This window comes from Anolis carolinensis, chromosome 4 (genome assembly GCF_035594765.1).
Source record: "Anolis carolinensis isolate JA03-04 chromosome 4, rAnoCar3.1.pri, whole genome shotgun sequence".
In the NCBI taxonomy this organism is placed as follows: Eukaryota; Metazoa; Chordata; class Lepidosauria; order Squamata; family Dactyloidae; genus Anolis; species Anolis carolinensis.
Window position 1 is genome coordinate 188,754,476 of NC_085844.1, and position 20,896 is coordinate 188,775,371.

The 20,896-nt window shown below is 43.4% G+C and overlaps 1 protein-coding gene across 1 annotated transcript; it reads right to left on the minus strand.

Moving 5' to 3' along the window:
* Positions 1-4,426: 4,426 nt before the first annotated feature.
* Positions 4,427-20,633, minus strand: LOC100553910 (glutathione S-transferase Mu 1). The gene is made up of 8 exons (XM_003220185.4): positions 20,472-20,633; positions 17,005-17,080; positions 14,970-15,034; positions 6,646-6,727; positions 6,423-6,523; positions 6,030-6,125; positions 5,817-5,927; positions 4,427-4,681 (listed from the first exon to the last, which is right to left on the minus strand). The coding sequence occupies exons 1-8, from the start codon at positions 20,505-20,507 to the stop codon at positions 4,586-4,588; spliced, it is 663 nt and encodes a 220-aa protein (XP_003220233.1). The 5' UTR covers positions 20,508-20,633; the 3' UTR covers positions 4,427-4,585.
* Positions 20,634-20,896: the final 263 nt, after the last annotated feature.

Sequence of the window (20,896 nt, forward strand, 5' to 3'; positions counted from 1 at the left end):
CAGTCTGGTCTGACTTTGGGGGTTGGTGGTCATCTCCATTTCTAAGCTGAAGAGCTGGCGTTGTCCGTAGACTCCTCCAAGGTCATGTGGGATGACTGCATAGAGTGTCGTTACCTTCCCGCTGGAGCACTACCTATTCATCTACTCTCAGTTGCATGTTTTTGAAGTCTAGGGTTGGCAGAAGCTGGGGCTAACAGTGGGGGCTCTCTCCGCTCCTCCAATTCAAACCTGCGACCTTTCGGTCCAGAAGTTCAGCAGCTCAGCACTTTAACACACTGCGCCATCAGGGGATATTATTTCCTAAAGCTTGTGAATATACAATATTTTTGATTTTTTTTGTCTGTTGGAGGCAAGTATGAATGCTGTAATTAGGGGAAATGATTAGCATGTAATGGCCTTGCAGCTTTAAAGCCTGGCTGTTTCCTCCCTGAGTGAATTTTTTGTTGGGAGTTGTTAGCTGGCCCTGATTGTTTCCTGTCTGGAATTCCCTTGTTTTCAGAGTGGTGTTCTTTGCGATATTTTATGTGCTTCTACTGTCTGTGGCCCTCAGAAAACAGAGGATTTGCCAGACTTTGGTGATGGGAATACTTTGTTGGGAGGTGTTAGCTGGCTCTGATTGTTTCCTGTGTGGAATTCCCCTGTTTTCAGAGTGTTGTTCTTTATTTAGTGTTCTGATTTTAGAGATTGTATTGTTCTGTTTTATTATACTACAGTAATTTTTATATATTCTGATTTTAGTGTTTTTGAATACTTGGAGCCAGATTGTATTCATTTTCATGGTTCACAGCAACACAATAATAACAACAACAACAATAATAATAGTAATGATAATGACTTTGGTAATACACACTGCTTCACTCCCTTCTCAGCTTCCTTTCTGGAAGAATCCTTTCTTGGGAGGTGTTAACTGGCCCTGATTGTTTCCTTTGTGGAATTCCCAATTTCCCTGCTCTCAGAGTGTTGGTCTTTATTTACTGTCCTGGTTTTAGAGATTATATTGCTCTGTATTGTTCTACCACAGTAATTATTTCATATTACAGTAGAATCTCACTTATCAAACATTCGCTTATCCAGTGTTGTGGATTATCCAACGCAGTCTGCCTTTTAGTAGTCAATGTTTTTGTAGTCAGTGTTTTAAATTCATTGTGATATTTTGGTGGTAAATTTGTAAATATAGTAATTACTACATAGCATTACTGCACATGGAACTGCTTTTTCTGTCCAATTTGTTGTATAACATGATGTTTTGGTGCTTAATTTGTATAATGATTACCTAATTTGATGTTTAATCAGCTTTTCCTGAATCCCTTCTTATTATCCAACATATTCACTTATCCAACGTTCTGCCGGCCTGCTTATGTTGGATAAGTGAGACTCTACTGTATATTTATAATCTTATATTATCTGCTTAGAACTGGATTATATGAGGCCCCTTCTACACAGCTGGATAAAATGCACACTGAAGTGGATTATATGGCAGTATGGAGTCAAGATAATGCAGTTCAAAGCAGATAATATAAGATTATAAATGGGTTATATACCTGTGTGGAGGGGCCTTGAGTCTACACTGCCATATAATCCAGTTCAAATATGATAATCTGTATTTTATAGGCAGTGTGGAAGAGGCCTAAGTGAGGCCTAACTCTGCCTGTCCCCTGGGCTGAGTGGGTTGCTAGGAGACCAAGTGGGCAGAGCTTAGCCTTCTAACTGGCAGCAATTGGATAAAAACTATTATTCCTCTCCCTCTAATTAGGACTTTATTTTTCTTTTCTTTTTGTTGTATCAACCTAGAGGCGTGGATGAGGGGTTGTGCTGTCAATTTTTGAGGTTATGGGATGTTTAGTTTTGTTGTTTTGTCTTCTGCCGTGATTCCATCACTGAAAGAAGATTGAATGTTTGCCTATGTATGTAAAATACTGTAATCTGCTGTTAGTTGCTGCAACTGTTCATAGATTTCCCACATGGGATTTGAACATAGCATTGAATCCATGTGAGACTTTTAAACCAGCATCATTAAGAATGTTATCATATTAATTGGCCTTCCTGGTACCAATAACATCTGCCAAATGAATTCCTGAGCCATCAGCACTCTCAGTGAATCCAAATTTATGTGTAATTCAAGACGATAAATTAGTGTTAACATTGGATCCATAGTTGATGCCAAAAAGTGTTTCAAGAACACCTTACTATATGAAAATATACTTACCAAATTTATATTCAGAGCCAAAACACCTATTAGAGTGGACGTGGCATGCATTATTATTTGATACACAACAAGATTAGTACACAGCAAACAAGATCACTATGCTGGCTTTTGTATTGGATCACATAGGGGACACTTCCCAAGTGTTTAGGACCATATGACGTACTGGCAAATAATGTGTGCAGATCCGAGTAGGGTGGCCTTTTGCAGCTGACACATGGTGATTTTGTCAGCACCTATTATTATTATGTTTATTTATACCCTGCTTTTTCTCTTGGAGACTCAAAGGGACTTATATTAAAAGATGTTTGAAGAGAAGTTAAGATGTATATACAATGAAAAAAGGACACAACACCGACTGAAATATTGTGTTGTTAAATCCAAGAAACATAAGGTCAAAGAGTATCAAGCACAGTACGGTCTTGTTGCATTAAAGCTAGCATATTTCTCTGTTATGATTTGACCAAAAGACCACGGCCTACAAATATGTGTACTCATTCCAAAAGGACAATGGACACATCTGTTTCATATGCGGTGATAACTTCCTTATGGGATGTTAGATAAGTTTAAGTCTGCTAAGGCAACTTTTGGAAGGACGGTATTGCGGTCCATAGTTTGAATTGGAATCCCACCCAGGTAATTAAGCCTGGGTAGTTCATAGCAGTTGTGGGTGGCTTCTACTGCCACCCTAAGAATAAGGATGGCAGGAGGAGCAATCCACACTAGCCCTTGGGAATTTTTTTTAAAGGAAAGGATAGATGAGGATGAAATTAAAGAAGTAGGAGTAACTTTGGATAAGAACATCATTACTTTTCCATGAAACAAAGTCTATATATTTGCTAAAGCTCTCTAGCACACCCATCTGCACACTGCAGTATCCTCTTTCTAGTACTGAATCTCTCTCTTCAGAAAGTACCTATTGGAATATTACAGAAAGACTAAAAAGCTACAAGAGAATATTTTCACTGATCACACAGAGTGGCCTTATCCATAGGGAACAGAAAGAGCATTTTAATATTTCCCAGTCATACAAACCAGAACCACTTGATCCTCCAGTGGTTGCTATGAGTACCTGGATCTTAGGTCCTGGATTGACACAAAGTAGGCAGTACAAGGCCAATGGTATGGATTGTGGGAATTGTAGCCCACAACATCTAGAAGGCATGAAGTCGCCTTACTCTGCCTTTCCACTGCAAACACTTGCAGGTTGTGCGTATGCTTCTTTTGTATCACAGGATTTTGTGATTTTGTTCCCCCTGATGGCATGAAAACATTTTCATTTTTCACATTAGAAACAGGTGGGAATCATGTGGCTTTCCAGATGTTCCTGAACTGCAGCTTCTTGCAGTTAATACCCTAGCTATGTAGTCCTTCCCAAAGATAATGAGAATGATTAAAATATGTTACTGAACGTACATGGAACTGCAGTCTACCCCCTTTAAAATAAGCTCTTTGTGACTGAATACAGTGATTCCAATGTTGCTGGCACTCTTCATAGCAGTGGAGAAAGTCTTCACTTAAGATTTTGTTCAATGCACTGGACACTTTCGATGTTCCCAAAATGATGTCAACTGAATGGGTTTTGGGCTTTGGGAAAGAAATCTCGCAGAGCCAAGGCAGGTCTTTACGGTGGGTGGGGAAGCATTCAGAAGAGCCTTTAATTGAGCCACACTGTTTTCAGTTCTTGAGGTTGAAGGACACTGCTCCAGACTCCTCTGCATTTTCACCCATGACAAGACATAAAAACTATTACACACTTTGCTAACCTGATTACTGATTGCTACAAAGGTATGGACTCAACTTAGGATGGTTCCCTGGGTTCCCCATCCACCTGCCTCAACCTTCACTTTTCTTTCTTGGCTCTTTTGTGTAGCACACAAAAAAATCATTGCTTTAAGGACATACCACATATGTTGGCTAGACTGCTGGGCGTTACAATCCATCAGCATTTGGTGGGCTACATTATCCCTCACCCTTGTATTAGCAGAGAATCACTAGAAAAGATTTGCAAAAAGCATTTGATCCTAATTTTAAAGTGAGGGAAACAGAATGAGATTACCCAAGAGGATTGCATGATTACTGGCCAGAAAACTAAGATGTTGAGATGACTTTTTTGTACCCAAAAGCTTTTGTTAGCTCATTCTATGCAATGTATTCTGGTTATTAAAACCACTATGTAACACTGTTCTGAGGCATAAGGGGAGGTTGACTGATTCAAGGCTCTTTGTTGATAAAACAGAAGGATACCTTTATTGGGCAGTCAAAACGCACAAAATATACTATGCAGGTTTTGAGAGCTTGATTGATTTTTTCACCAGGAAACGGTATTATATTTCATTGATACAACGTCTAGTGTCAGGTCAGCAAGATTCCTGGTTCCTTCTACTCTTTCTTATTTCCCCACTTGGCAGTTCTCCAGTAGATGGGAGTTCTCAGAAAACGGCTGGATTTCATGTAGGCAGAAATCTTCTCCAATGCCTGCAGAGAAAGCCAGCAGAAAGACACTTATTAGGCTCCACTATCACTACATGCTTCAACTGTGTGCACATAAAATAATACTTGAGAAAACTTTAAATGACTGTTTAGTATCTAGAATTATGTTGATTATTGTGGAGGAAAAGCAACCATCTGTTACTTGCTTCAGACAAGAAGGGTTCAGGAAACCCTATCAGGAAGAACACAAGCTATTCTGACGCTTCTATGAGATTTTTTTTTTTGCACTGAAGGAGGTAGGAAATATATATGTTTCTTCTATACAGAAATGTGTATTTGTGCACATGTTTTATGTACAGAAAAACACATGTATTTCTCATGGGCAAGCATCCTCTTGGAGAATTATCATGGCATAAGTCATATTGATACCAACTCACAACTCACTTGTTTGATTCCTGGTGGGGGTGAGAATTCACTATCAGATGCATAATGATCAACCCTACCTCCTCAAAAACAGTTTCTAGCGGCAATCCCAGAATCTGGGTATTTTCTAATCGGCAGAGAACAAGGGAGCAGCAGACAAACATCCAGCTGTTTTCTTTATTAAATTCTATCCCCACATCTTCCTGGACAAAGAGCAACGGCATCATCTTCCAGGACCTTTGGGGAATTCACAGCAGGGGCAGAATATTTAAGATTTATTAACTGCACACCTGCCAAGGAGATGAGGATTGACACCAACTACATCTATGAGGTTTTATCCTAAAATAAAAATATCCCACTAAGTTTTTAATACTGGAGACTACATGGTGCTTCAAAAAGATGGACCCAATTTAAAATCTTACCCCTTGAAAAGGCAGGCTATACGGTTTCAAATGATTATCACTAGAGGCCTCTCCCAGCACATAAACAGCCTCTAGTATCCACAAGATGGTAACCCTGCAAAATAAGGCCTAAGAGATATTCTCAATTCGTGGAGTTAATTTTTAATTTTTTTGTGGCTCATAATGGTTAGTAGCAATTAATGTCTTGTTAAACCATTTATAACTGCATGTGTAATTGTAACATGTTGCCATCGTGAAATATACTATTTTGAAATGGGTCCATTATTTTGAAACACACTGTATAAAGTTTGCCTTTGGAGGAGGTAGCCCATGACAAAAGTCACAGTAAATTTCACCTCAAAGTGATCCATGAAATCCTTTAGATTTTTGAACTGATCCAAACATTTTGGCTCAAATGTCCGCTGCACATCCAAAACATCATATGCGAGGAAATCTACATAGGTGATCTAAGAAATTTTAAAAATCAGAAAGAAGAAGTTACTGCATATATTGAACCATAGAGTTAGGCTAAATTTTGATCTCTTATGAACCATATCCAACACACGTACCTTGTTTCCTGCAAACCATTTTCTGTTCCCCAGAAACTGGGAGAACTGCTTCAGCTTCCCAGGTAGCTCTTCAAGGAATTCAGGTTTCAATTTTTCCTGCAAAAAGAGGTATTAAGGTTTAAATTGAGTTAAATTGAGTTAATCTCTTTGGAAACCTCAAGAGGTTTCACATTCCTAGGTCTCTTTTCCCCCCACAATCCTCTCCCCATTTCTGCTAACTCAATAAACCCTTCCAATCCCAGGAGTGCAGAAAGAAATATTTGGTAAGCCTTACAGAACTGGTGTCCTCCAATACACTCACTCCAAATTTGTCCTCCAAGTTATTGTCAAATCATCTGCTGCATTCCCAGTCATATCCAACTCAGAAAGAGCACACAAGCCACAAAAACTCACAATATCTGGGCTGTAGCATATTGTTCCAAGTTGCATTCGGAAATCCATGAGCTGGTTCTCAAGTATATCCATTCGAATTATTTCTTCTTCAGTCTCACCACCTGTAGCAACACAAAACACAGAGATGGTGAAAATTGGTAATAGAAGCAGATCTCCATCACCATTGTGTCATTTTGGGGTTTAAGCCAGGATTCAAACATTTACTGGTCTCATAAAAACTCACACATCTTGTGCTTGCGTGCAAGGTATCGCAGGATGGCATTACTCTGGGTGATCTTTCTCTCACCATCAATAAGATATGGGAGCTGGGGAAAGAGAAGATGAGGGATGCTGTTGAAATTCTTTGGTAATTTTCATAGTCAATTATCCTCACTAGACAATGTACACGTATTTTGTAAGTGTGAAAAAAAACTGAGTATAAACAGCCTTAGGAAAGAGTGCTACTAGATGCTAGAATGGTTGCCTAGGGTCCCTGCCCACTCCACATTCCACTATATCAGTGTTATTGTAAACCCCTTTGCTATTATCATACCTTCCAACACTCCTTTCGTAGTGAAAATCTTAAGTTTGGAGACCAGTGTGATATGAGCACTTATAAAGATACATTCAAATTTAAGGCAAAATTATAAGGTTACTATAAATTGTTCTTTCACAGACACTAGAACAGTGGTTCTCAACTTGTGGGTCCCCAGGTGTTTTGGCCTACAACTTCCAGAAGTCCCAGCCAGTTTACTAGCTGTTAGGATTCTGGGAGTTGAAGCTTAGAACATCTGGGGACCCACAGGTTGAGAACCACTGCACTAGAACTTCTTATAGTTAGTTAAAAGAAGAAACAAAAAAAGTTTTAAAGCTAGCAGTAGCACAATTTTGAAAGCCTAGATTACTATGAAGAAGAAAATTTCTCTTCCAGGCTCATGCAGAAGCATAGCAGACCACCGATAGGAAGCCCATGCCTCCACATCACTGAAACGATCCAACATGGCCAAATCTGACAGATCCCATCCCATATATTTTTAAACACTTTATCCCATTATCTGTGATGAGTCATGGGCCATGTAGTCCCGTTTCTGGCACTGTTGTGCCAGATGAGGAGGAGAACTTGGGTTTTTCGCCGTTTCAGTCAGAATTGGAACTTTCCCAGCCAGAATTGGAAACCTTGCACCTGCAAGAGATTTGTCTTCCAGAAGTCTGTCAAACAAGCCCTGAGCCTAAATCTCCTACGTTTTCTCGCCATGATTTTTGTAAACAACAGAGAGGAGTCGATCAGGCGTCTCGCAGGAGTGCTAGGATAGCTGCTAAGCATTCAGCTGATTAAGCCTGCTTCCCATGGGAAACTTTAGGGAGTCATGCATCTGGACTCAGAAAATAGCTTTCGTTTCTGGTTCTCCAGAGAACTGCTCTTGGGCGGGAAAACGGGACCCTATTTAGGTGTTTTACCCACAAAGGGATCTTGCGGAGTCAATTCGTCAGCAACCGGAGTAGCGTGTGTGGACAGCTACTCCGCTTCCAAGCCTCCGTTCCTGTCGCCAAGCCTTCGTTCCCAGCTTTGTTTACTCCACGAATCCTGCCTTGCTTTCTAAGACTCAGCCTCGTCTTGTTTCCCGGATTTTGCCAAGAAATTACCACGGATCTTGTTCTTGTTCCTTGTTTCCTTGTTGCCTTGAATCAAGCCTCGTTTTTCCAAGAATCAAGTTACTTCCTAGCCTCGCTCAAGTTTCATGGACTAAAAGACCTTGTCATCTCCCCTCACTTTGCCTGGCAAAGTGAGTGTTTCGGTTATTGGATTACAACTTTGGACCTTAATATTTCATATTGGACATTGTTTCTTTGGACTAATTTTGACCTTTCCTGAAAGGTCTATTTCTGGACTATTTCATACACTTGCTTTTATTAACTTTATATATTCCCTCAATAAAGATATTAGTTAGATTCTGGCCTCTGTGTATGGTTATTGGTGCTCTGCAGCCTGGGTCGTGACAGTTTGACTCCGCCGCCCTAAGCACCAATTAACCTAGGCCAGTATGTCTACCGGAACCGTGCCGGGTGGCCAGCCACTTAGCTACACCATTGACAAGGACGAAGTGGACCGCATCCGTGACAAGCTCAATGCGCAGGATGGGGAAATAAGGGGTTTGAAGGAGCGCGGAATCCGTCTCCCGGCCATGGCGTTGCCAACCAAGTTTTCTGGAGAAGCTTCTAAGGTTCATGTTTTCCGTCGCCAATGCCAGGCTTATCTAGAGGCCCGTGCTGCCGAGTTTCCCCAAGAAGACATCAAGGTGGCGTGGATTTACAGTCTCTTGGACGGGCCAGCGGCCAACTGGGCGACGGCACTGTTCGACCAAGTCTCCCCACATCTAAGGTCAGCGCAACATTTCTTGGACCACCTTAAGGCGACCTGGGGAATCGAGGACAATTTGGAGGCAGCCGGCCACAAACTCCGGCGCCTCTCCCAAGGGGACAGACCCTTGTCCCAGTACATAGCCGAGTTCCGAGTGCTGGCCCACAACACCGGCTGGAACGATGTAGCCCTCAGAGGACAATTTCGGGAGGGTCTCAACATTGAGATGCTGGAAGAAATCTCCAAGGTGGATCCTCCCCACTCTCTTGAAGCACTCATTGATCAATGTTTACGAGCTGAAGTCATGCTTGCCAACAGAAAACAATGGGTCCGAGGCCAGAGCGGTAGAGCTGGGGTGAAACCTCCCGCTCCCACCGGCGTCCAGCCGCGTCCAGTATGGAGACCCCCGCCACCAGCCCCATACCCCAGAGGGAGCGAGGAGGTGCCGATGCAGTTGGGCAATGTGCGTCCCAGATTAGATGCCGCCGAGAAGGCCCGCCGCCAACGCCTAAATCTCTGTTGGTACTGCGGAAACGGGGGCCACTTCGCCAGAGAGTGCCCAGCCAAAGGGAAGCCCGCCGCCCGTCTGGCGGCGGCGTCCTCCACGGAGACGAAGACGTCTGAGGCGGCTGGCGCACAGCCGGCGGGGGAAGCCAGCGACCGGGCGTAGAGAGGCTCGCCAACCCGGTCAAAAAACCCACTCAAGAGCCGCCAACCGGGGTCCTATTTCTTCTAGTGGTCACCTTGTGGTCAGCAAAAAAAGGGCCCGTCATGGTCCATGCCATGATAGACTCAGGAGCCACAAACAATTTCATTGATAGAGAGTATGCCGACTCTCTGGGATTACAATATCATGACTTCAAGAACGCCCGTGTGGTGCAAGCCATCGATGGCCGCCCCCTCAAGATGGGTCCCGTAAGCCAGTGGTCGGAACCCACCAGAATGTGGATAAGGGAACATATGGAAGAGATTTCCTTCTTTGTTACCGAGGTTCCCCATTTCCCTGTGATTTTGGGAATTCCATGGCTGACACTTCACGACCCAAGCATCTCCTGGTCCAACAGAGAACTGCAGTTTGCTTCAAAATATTGCCAAAACCATTGCCTTGTAGCCAAGGTCTGCCATGCCACAGACACTGAACCCATTATCACCTTGCCCAAGAAGTACTCAGAATATTGGGATGTATTCAATGAAAAAGAAGCCGAGAGATTACCCCCACATAGACCTTATGACTGTGCCATTGACTTGGTGGAGGGGGCCCCGATCCCGCGAGGACATCTCTACTCCCTGACTGAACCGGAGCAAGAAGCTCTCAGGGAGTTCATAGAGTCAAACCTTCGCAAGGGATTCATCAGACCCTCTCAATCCCCAGCCGCTTCCCCAGTGATGTTTGTGAAAAAGAAGTCAGGGGACTTACGCTTGGTGGTGGACTATAGAGCATTGAACAATATCACTAAGCGGAACAGCTATCCCCTGCCCTTGATCTCGGACCTACTAGACCGACTTCGAGGAGCCAAGGTCTACACCAAGCTGGATCTTCGGGGGGCTTATAATCTAGTTCGCATCAGAGAAGGGGACGAGTGGAAGACCGCCTTCCAGACTAAATTCGGATTATTCGAGTCCCGAGTTATGAATTATGGTTTATGTGGAGCTCCCGCAACGTTCCAGCATTTTGTCAATGACATCTTTCAGGATTATCTAGATCGGTTCTTGATCATCTACCTGGACGATTTTTTGGTGTTTTCTAGATCACAATCAGAACATGAGAACCACGTCAGAATGGTGTTACAACGCTTGCGGGATCATGGACTTTATGCCAAGCTGGAAAAATGCGCTTTTGATCTACAAGAGGTAGATTTCCTGGGGTACCGCGTCTCGCCACTAGGGCTCTCCATGGACCCGGCAAAGGTTTCAGCAGTATTGGAATGGCGGGCGCCAACCAACAAGAAAGAGGTGCAACGATTCTTGGGGTTCGCGAACTACTACCGCAAGTTCATTCCAGACTTTGCCCGCTGGTCTGACCCAATCACCAGCTGCATCCGTGGGAAACAGCCTTTCCGCTGGACAGATCAAGCAGAGAAAGGGTTCCAGCAACTAAAGAAATTATTCACGTCCCAGCCAATCCTTCAGCATCCAGATCCTGAAACCCCTTTTGTCGTGCAGGCGGACGCCTCCGATGTGGCAATTGGGGCTGTACTCCTACAACCAGTGGGAGATCATCTTCATCCTTGTGCCTTTTATTCCCGTCAATTGACCGCACCAGAGAGAAATTACACCATTTGGGAAAAGGAACTATTGGCCATAAAGGCAGCCTTTGAAACTTGGAGGCATTGGTTAGAAGGGGCCAAATTTCCCATTGAAGTCCATACTGATCATCGGAATCTAGAGCATCTAAGAACTGCCCGCAAGCTAAATCAGAGGCAACAACGCTGGGCTTTATTCTTTGAACGTTTTAACTTCCAAATTCATTATGTAACCCCAGCCCAGACCAAGCAAGCAGATGCTCTGTCACGGAAACCGGAATACGCTGCTGGGCGCAAGGAGACCTTGGAGTCCCAGCTGCTACAACCCGAGAACTTTGCCACGCTCACAGTGGGAAACACCAAATCCACTCCCATTGAATCAACTCCCTCTACTCCAGGGCCCCTTTGTGCTCAGGAAATCAGGGCTAGTCAGCAAGCAGATGCCTGGGCACAGGACCAACTTCGCCAAGGACTACATTTTCCCTTTTCGCTTAAGGATGGGCTACTTTGCTATAGAAATCATGTTTACATCCCCCCAGGACCGGGCAGGGAAAAAGCACTTCGTCTGTGTCATGACTGCAAGCCAGCAGGGCATTTCGGACTATTTAAAACCATGCATTTGATCCTAAGAGATTTCTGGTGGCCCAAGATCCGCAAGGATGTGGAAAAATATGTCAACACCTGCCCAGTATGTCAGCGCTCCAAGACAAGAAGGGAAAAGCCCTCAGGGCTTCTGCATCCCCTCCCTACCCCATCCCACCCATGGGAAATAATCTCTGCGGATTTTATCACTGATCTACCACCTTCCTGTGGATTCACCACGATCCTAGTGGTGGTGGACCTTTTCACCAAGTTAGCCCATTTCATTCCCTGTGATGGCCTTCCCACGGCCAAAGAGACTGCAGATCTATTCCTCCAACATGTTTTCAGATTGCATGGATTGCCCAAGAGTTTGGTCACAGACCGTGGGTCCCAATTCACCTCTCGTTTCTGGAAAGCACTACAAAAACTATTGGGCATAGACTCTCGTTTATCTTCGGCTCATCATCCCCAAACAGATGGGCAAACTGAGCGCACCAATGCCACTTTGGAACAATACCTTCGCTGTTATGTGAACTACCAGCAGGACAATTGGGCTTCCCTGTTATCGCTGTCAGAGTTTGCCTACAACAATGGGGTCCAGGCTTCTACTAAAGAAACCCCGTTCTTTGCAAACTACGGCTTCCATCCACGTTTCTTTCCCCCTGTCATTGAAACCTCAGAAGTTCCCGCAGCAGAGGACTGGCTGCAGGAACTCACAGCGGTGCAACAACTCTTGCTCCAGCAACTAGACCAAGCCAAGGAGGACTATAAACGTCACGCGGACAAACATCGCCAGCCGGGCCCCGAAATCAAGGTAGGAGACCGGGTTCTTCTGTCCACTCGCTTTTTGCCCTCCCATCGCCCTTGCCGGAAGTTAGATGCCCGTTTCATTGGTCCCTATCCAGTGGTGGCGCAACTTAACCCCGTGACTTTCAAACTCCAACTTCCACGCTCTATGCGCATTCATCCAGTGTTCCATCGCTCCCTGCTCCTTCCGGCGGATGGTGTGCGCCCTGATACAGACCGGCCGGCCCCCCCTCCTGTTTTGGTAGATGGGGAGGAGGAGTTCGAGGTTCAGGACATTTTGGATTCTCGCTTTCACCACCGCCGCCTACAATATCTCATTGACTGGGTGGGTTTTGGCCCCGAGGAACGCTCTTGGGAAGACGCTTCCACAGTCCATGCCCCCGATTTAACCCGCCGCTTCCATCAGACCTATCCCGCCAAGCCGCGGCCTTGCGCCTCGGGGAGAGAGTCCCAGTTTGAGAGGGGGCTTGAGGAGGGGGATAGTGTGATGAGTCATGGGCCATGTAGTCCCGTTTCTGGCACTGTTGTGCCAGATGAGGAGGAGAACTTGGGTTTTTCGCCGTTTCAGTCAGAATTGGAACTTTCCCAGCCAGAATTGGAAACCTTGCACCTGCAAGAGATTTGTCTTCCAGAAGTCTGTCAAACAAGCCCTGAGCCTAAATCTCCTACGTTTTCTCGCCATGATTTTTGTAAACAACAGAGAGGAGTCGATCAGGCGTCTCGCAGGAGTGCTAGGATAGCTGCTAAGCATTCAGCTGATTAAGCCTGCTTCCCATGGGAAACTTTAGGGAGTCATGCATCTGGACTCAGAAAATAGCTTTCGTTTCTGGTTCTCCAGAGAACTGCTCTTGGGCGGGAAAACGGGACCCTATTTAGGTGTTTTACCCACAAAGGGATCTTGCGGAGTCAATTCGTCAGCAACCGGAGTAGCGTGTGTGGACAGCTACTCCGCTTCCAAGCCTCCGTTCCTGTCGCCAAGCCTTCGTTCCCAGCTTTGTTTACTCCACGAATCCTGCCTTGCTTTCTAAGACTCAGCCTCGTCTTGTTTCCCGGATTTTGCCAAGAAATTACCACGGATCTTGTTCTTGTTCCTTGTTTCCTTGTTGCCTTGAATCAAGCCTCGTTTTTCCAAGAATCAAGTTACTTCCTAGCCTCGCTCAAGTTTCATGGACTAAAAGACCTTGTCATCTCCCCTCACTTTGCCTGGCAAAGTGAGTGTTTCGGTTATTGGATTACAACTTTGGACCTTAATATTTCATATTGGACATTGTTTCTTTGGACTAATTTTGACCTTTCCTGAAAGGTCTATTTCTGGACTATTTCATACACTTGCTTTTATTAACTTTATATATTCCTTCAATAAAGATATTAGTTAGATTCTGGCCTCTGTGTATGGTTATTGGTGCTCTGCAGCCTGGGTCGTGACATTATCAGACACATTGGGAGCTCAGACGATGGTTCCTCCCCATCTTCTGTCCACCCTCCCCCCCATCTACTACATTTCAGGGACGAAGTACAACAGATGACAACTGGAAGTAGTTTTACGTCATGTGAAGGGTGCTGTGGCACTTTGTCTCTGCAATGTCTTAGAAGTGTGTGGAAATGAAGGTGGATTTGCGTCTGATAAGGTCCCAGGTCTTTTGGAATAGAGCTCTCACAATCCTCTGTCAGTGGTGGTGATTGCTTGGGTTTCTGGAAATTGAAAATCTAAATATTCTTGTCACTCTCAAGCAAAAAGAGCAGAGAACGAGCAACAGTCATACCACAACCATTAATTGTAAAGTCTTAGTTTTTTCATAGTATCTATCTTCTTTCACATCTCAAGTTTTCCAGAGTAGAGCATCCCTGTTTTAAAGTAATGCTTGAACATTCTTGAGTTCTCATTTATTTTTAGTCAGGAAGCAAGCATAAAATGAGGAATTCATCAGAAATACCAGATTTTTTCCTAACTAGGGTTTCAAAGTCTGCTCACCATCCTAGTTTTCAAGTGAGCTGCAATTATTTAGTTGAAGAAGCACCTAATATAGCAGCGTGAGGTAAGGGACTAGCTCAGGAGGAGAATTTGGTAATACAGTAGAGTCTCGCTTATCCAACATAAACGGGCTGGCAGAACGTTGGATAAGCAAATATGTTGGATAATAAGGAGGGATTAAGGAAAAGCCTATTAAACATCAAATTAGGCTATGATTTTACAAATTAAGCACCAAAACATCATGTTATATAACAAATTTGACAGAAAAAGTAGTTCAATATGCAGTAATGCTATGTAGTAATTACTATATTTACGAATTTAGCACCAAAATATCATGATGTATTGAAAACATTGACTACAAAAATGCGTTGGATAATCCAGAACATTGGATAAGCGAGACCCTACTGTAGTTAAAATTAATAACTTAGCTTTTTAAAACTAAAATTTCAAGAAACTCGTGTCTATTTGGCTTATAGCTATGTTGGAAGCTGGAGGTTTTTTAAAAAAATTATTATTACTTTTTCAGAGTTTAATAACACATATCAAAACCAGCAGCAGCAAACTGATTTCACTTCCATGTTTGTGATGCCACAAATCGTACATACATTTGGGAAATCCAAGCCCAGGTCCTCCTTCACGCTAGTCCACTGACTTTTGTCAAAATCAGGAGCTATAAATAATGATACAAATAGTAAATGCAAAACCCACATCTGTATTTGCCCAGGATTATTTTCTATAGCTCATTCCTGTTGCTAGTAAGCATAGACCTCAAGCTAAAAACTTATTTCGAAGCAAACTCTGTTGAACATCATAGGAACTGCTTCTAATAAATATAAATAAAGTTATGCCATACCATGCAATGTTTCAAAGATAAAAACTGGAAAATATGTGACCAAGCACCATCAGCATATGGCCAAAATGACAAGGATAGTCTGCAGAAATTTGCTTTTGCTCAAGTCTACAGGGAAGGGCAAGATTCTGCCTCACCTCGCCTCCGCTATGTTAATTGAGTACAAAATACTATTATTATTATTATTATTATTATTATTATTATTATTATTATTATTATTATTATTATTTTATGACACAGCAAACAAGATAGATATGCTGGATTTCGTATCACAAAAATCACAAGTCAAACACTTCCCAAGTGTCTAGGACTGTGTGATGTATTTTCGGATGATGCGTGCAGATCCCAGTAGGGTGGCCTTTTGCAGTGGGCAGATCGTGATTTTGTCAATGTCTATTGTTTCAAATGCCGGCTGAGATCTTTTGGCACAGCACCCAATGTGCCGATCATTATTATTATTATTATTATTATTATTATTATTATTATTATTATTATTGACACAATGACGTTGTATGACACAGCAAACAAGATAGATATGCTGGATTTCGTTTCACAAAACCACAAGTCGCACACTTCCCAAGTGTCTAGGACTGTGTGATGTATTTTCGGATGATGCGCGCAGATCCCAGCAGGGTGGCCTTTTGCAGTTGGCAGATCGTAATTTTGTCAATGTCTATTGTTTCCAAATGCCGGCTGAGATCTTTTGGCATGGCACCCAGTGTGCCCATCACCACGGGGACCACCTGCACTGGTTTCTGCCAGAGTCTTTGAAGAGTATTATTATTATTATTATTATTATTATTATTATATTTTTGTATCCTGCCTCCATCTTCCCAAAGGGACTCGGGCGGCTTACATGCAGACAAGCCAGATCAGACAGAGATTAAAAACACAACTTAATAAAATTTAAAACAACATCATAACAACATAAAACAACATCATCAAACAACCAACTCTGGCACTTTGAATTCAGGTTGCCCCAATTGAAGTTTGGGGAAATTCAGAGGAGGGGAGGGAAAGTGAGACAAGTTAATAGCAGCTGGAAAAAGTGGGATAGCAGATGATTGATCGGACTAGCCTTACTAAATTGGAATGGATGGAGGATATCTTTTGCTAATAACTATATTGCAATGTGATTTGGAAATTCTGAAAGATTTTGCGCAAGAATTGTTGTTATTGGTACACTTGAACTGATCCACATAAAATGCTGAAACTTTGCTTAAATCTTGCCTGCAAATCTCACTCTGCAAATCCACATTACAGTATCAGCTTTGAACTGGATTATCTGAGTTTACACTGCCATATAATCCAGTTCAAATCAGATAATCTGGATTTTCTAAGGCAGTATAGAAGGGCCCTGTGTGTGTTCATAGAACAAGAAATGGGGCTCGATTTGTTCCCCTACATATTCCTATAGGCGTTTGTTCTTGGAGGAAACCAGATACCAATAGTGCTGAAGAATTGTTATATGAACTTCAAAATGTGGTCATTGTTTTAAGGATACACTGTCTAAATCTATTGTTGTTGTTGTTAAGCTACAGCTTCCATCAGTTCCAACCAAGAAAAATAATGTTCAGGGATGTTGGGAGTTGCAGTTGGGCAGTCGATTAAAGTCTAGAAGGCCAGAAATATTTAGTCTATGTGATTCTAGAATTGTTTTAGTGGATCAGAAAATATTTACTGTAGTGTAATATTTTGTTTCAGGCAAATCTTGCCTCCATGTCTTATCTTCCCCCCAGTATATGGGAATCTTACTACCTTTGCCCCAGGAGGCCCTTCTAGTTCCTTACCTTCTCCAGGACTGTACTGTTTGTCTTCAAATTGTGTTTCTGTGTATTCTAGAAGGAGCCTGATTGCATGGGCAAGCTGCAGGAAGAAAGGGAAAGAATTGGTGGAAGGATAAGACTGTCAACATTAGTCAATACCCTGTTTCCCCTAAAATAAGACATCCCCAGAAAATAAGACCTAGTCGAGGTTTTGCTGAATTGCTAAATATAAGGCCTCCCCCGAAAGTAAGACCTAGCAAAGTTTTTGTGTGGAAGCATGCCTGCTGAACGGAACACCAGAGCATGCAGGATCGGTAAATGTACGTACCATAGAGTGTTGTACATAGAAATAATGGTAGTAACAAGAAATTCTTGATAGAATTCACAGTTTGTCAGGTTATGCTGGTTTGTGATAACAACTATTGTACAGTATATAATAAATGTTCATTTTTTTGTTCAACAATAAATGTGAATTCTTCTTCATGGAAAAATAAGACATCCCCTGAAAATAAGACCTAGAACATCTTTGGGAGCAAAAATTAATATAAGACACTGTCTTATTTTCGGGGAAACACGGTAGTTAAACGTTGCTTCAAGTATGAGAAACAGTGGGATTTTAAGGAGAAACTGCTCAGGAACACAATGTCAGTACATAAATTGTTACATTTTCGTCTTCGATGTTGGCTTCCTAATGGGACAACGAACTGTTTTTTGTCAGGGAACAAACCTGGTAACAGCTTCAATAGTGAGACATATAGAATGGGAATTATAAATACATTACCATGGGGTAGGAAGCCTATAAACTGTCCCCCATCTCAAATACATTTCATAGCCACTGGCAGACCATTCAAAAATCCATGTTATGGGTGCACATTACATAAGCAGTCCACTAGTATGGTATTTGTTTTCCCATACATAGTTGCAAAGAAGCATTGCAGCAATAAACTATGTTACCCAAAACTATGTCCTCCCTTTGACCTTTCCTCAAATTGTCATGAACACCAGCAGCCCCTATGGCCTCTTCTACACTGCCATATAAAATCCAGATTATCTGCTTTGAACTGGATTATATGACAGTGCCGAAGGGGCCTATGTCAAACAAAAGCTTCGGTGTGTAGACTCATATAATGCAATTTAATTGCATTATATGAGTCTACACTGACCTGCATTATATGGCAGTCTGGATGGGGCCTTAGATAAGAGTAGGCAGAGGAGAAGTAAAGCATGTATTTTGTATTTGTATGGAGAGGATTACATAAGGCCATTGTCTCCATCCACATATCCATAGGACAGACATATGACATCAACCAATCTGCTGATTTCCCTGCTAACGCAAAGTCAGGATCATGCCCTCCAGAGATTATTCCCATTAGTCCCAGCCAGCAGGGCCCACAATGAGGAATGCTGGGATTTGCTGTCCAGCAACATATTTAGCTGTATTGTTCTGACTCTTGAGCCCAAGGAACCTATTGTCTGTTATTTGGTGTATTTCTCCTCTTCCCACAACTCCTGTCTGAAGTACTGAGGGCAGGCTGGAGAGTAAAGAGAGGTATCCCAGCCTTTGGCTTGGCTGGTGAGGTCTCTCCTCTCCATACACCCACATAAACATGCTCCTTCAAACAGGGAATCTGACTACCTATTAAGAAGGGACAGAGAATTTCATCTATGCTTCTGTTCAACCAGTTCAAACCTCCCTGCTTGAGCAGTGATGGCATGATCAACCAGATACAGTGAAGACATCTACCCTTGCGCTTTGCTACTCTGCTGCTGAATATACATGTCCAGTGTGGAATACATTTCACCACGTTAAAACAGTGGATATGGCTCTTAATGAGACATGCCGCATTATCACAGAATGTCTATGCCCAACACCACTGGAGAAATTATACTCTTTAGCTGGTGTTGCACCACCTGATATTCGCTGGGAAGTAGCAGCCAGCAATGAAAGGACCAAGGCATTGACATCTCTGGCCGACCCTTTGGTCGGCCAGCACGCCAATGCCTTAAATCAAGAAATAGCTTCCTAAGATCTACAGAGATACTCTCAGGAACACCTCAGCAAGCGAGAGTCCAAAAGTGGCAGGCTAGAACCTGGAACCTCAATCAGTGGCTGATGCCGGATGAGAAACTCTTTCCTGGGCTGGGCAGTTTGGAAGGCACTGAAGAGACTGCTCTCTGGCACCACGAAATGAAAAGCCAACCTTAAGAAATGGGGCTATAAAGTGGAGTCCACGACATGTGAGTGTGGAGAAGAGCAAACCACAGACCACTTACTACAATGCAGCTTGAGCCCTGCCACATTCACAATGGATAACACCAGAGGCACTCCAAGTGGCCAGCATCTGGTCAAGGAAATTTAGTATAATGCCAGGTTTTTTTATTTTGTGGTTTTTTTTTATACATTTAGGCTGTATTCCCAATTTGCTCTTGAGACGATAAATAAATAAAAGCCTACTAAGCTACACTGAAAGAAAGCAGGAACTGTGTGACATCAACACGTCCAAAGCAAGTTCCAGTGGGTCCAATGGCATTTACTTCTAGGTAACTGGAAGCAGACAAGGATTGCAGCAGCCTTAGGCTGCATCTCCACCATAGATATAGAATGAATTCTGTTTGATAGCACTTGACTCTTGTAGCGCAATGCTATGGAATCGTGGGATTTGTAGTTTGGTAGGACCTCAACACTCTTGCAAAAAAAGGGGCTAAAGATCTTATAAAACTACAGCTCTCATGACTCCGTACCAATGAATAATAGCCGTCAAAGTAATGTCAAGCTGCATTAATTCTGCAGTGCAGATCATGCATGGGCAAACTGGCCCTCTGGGTGTTCTGGACTCCAACTCCCACCATTCCTAACAGCCTCAGGCCCTTTCCTTTTCCCCCTCAGCCACTTATGCGGGAAAAGGAAGGGGCCTGAGGCTGTGAGGAATGGTGGGAGTTGGAGTCCAGAACACCCGGAGGGCCAAGGTTTGCCCATGCCTGGTGTAGATGCACCCACAAAGATCAGTGAATAATTATGGGCATTTTCTTCTGAAATGCTTTTTTCATTAATCCGTCTGTTAATACATCAAGTTTGAGTTCTTTTTTGCCATTAAATCGCTTTACATTAACCCAGTGGGTGCATCTACATTGAGGAATTAATGCAGGTTTACTCCTAAGTAACTGGGGGGCACACAATGCCTGCAGCAGCCTTTGACTGTGTCTGCACGTTAGAATTAATCCAGTTTGGCACCACTTTAACTGCCAAGGCTCTGTGCTACAGACTCCTGGAAGCTGTAGTGTTGATGAAGCACCAGCACTCTTGGATAGAGGTCAAAAGACTTTGTGAACTTAAGCGCCAGTGATTCCACAGCATAGCGTCACAGCAGTTAAAGTGGTGTCAAACCGCATCCATTCTGCAGTGTAGAAGCGCCCAGTGAGAGAACAAAACTTTTGACAGGCTTCTGCGGAGGCTCCCCCACCCAAGGGTCCTTGAAAGGGCACTAGCTCACCCCACGGATGTCCCAGTAGCCCAGTGTGACGCCCATCTTCCTGGCCTGGCGATCTCCGGGGTCCCTGTGTTCCTGGCGACGGGTTCCGGGGCAGAAGCAGAGGGCGCGGCGCTTTTAAGCTTCTGGCCCAGAGGAAAGGGGCGGGGATGGCAAGCCCCGTCTTGAGGAATGGTCCTCCCCCTCCTCGGCTCTTCGCCACAACCCCTCGCCTTTCCTACAGCCAGAGCACTTGATGAACCAACCTGGACACAGATTATTATTTGAGAACACAGAAATGCTGGGCCACTCTAACAACCACCATGTCAGACTACACAGAGAAGCCATTGAACTCCACAAGAATCCGGACAAGTTCAACAGAAAGGAGGAAACCATGAAAATGAACAAGATCTGGCTACTAATATTAAAAAAAACCTCCAAAATCAGGA

Excerpts from the sequence above, each read along its gene's own strand:
- LOC100553910 (XM_003220185.4), bottom strand. The coding sequence starts at position 20,507 with ATGGGCGTCACACTGGGCTACTGGGACATCCGTGGG. Across the intron at positions 17,081-20,471 it reads GCTACTGGGACATCCGTGGG|CTTGCCCATGCAATCAGGCT; the intron begins GTGAGCTAGTGC and ends TTCTTCCTGCAG. Across the intron at positions 15,035-17,004 it reads ACAGTACAGTCCTGGAGAAG|CTCCTGATTTTGACAAAAGT; the intron begins GTAAGGAACTAG and ends CATTATTTATAG.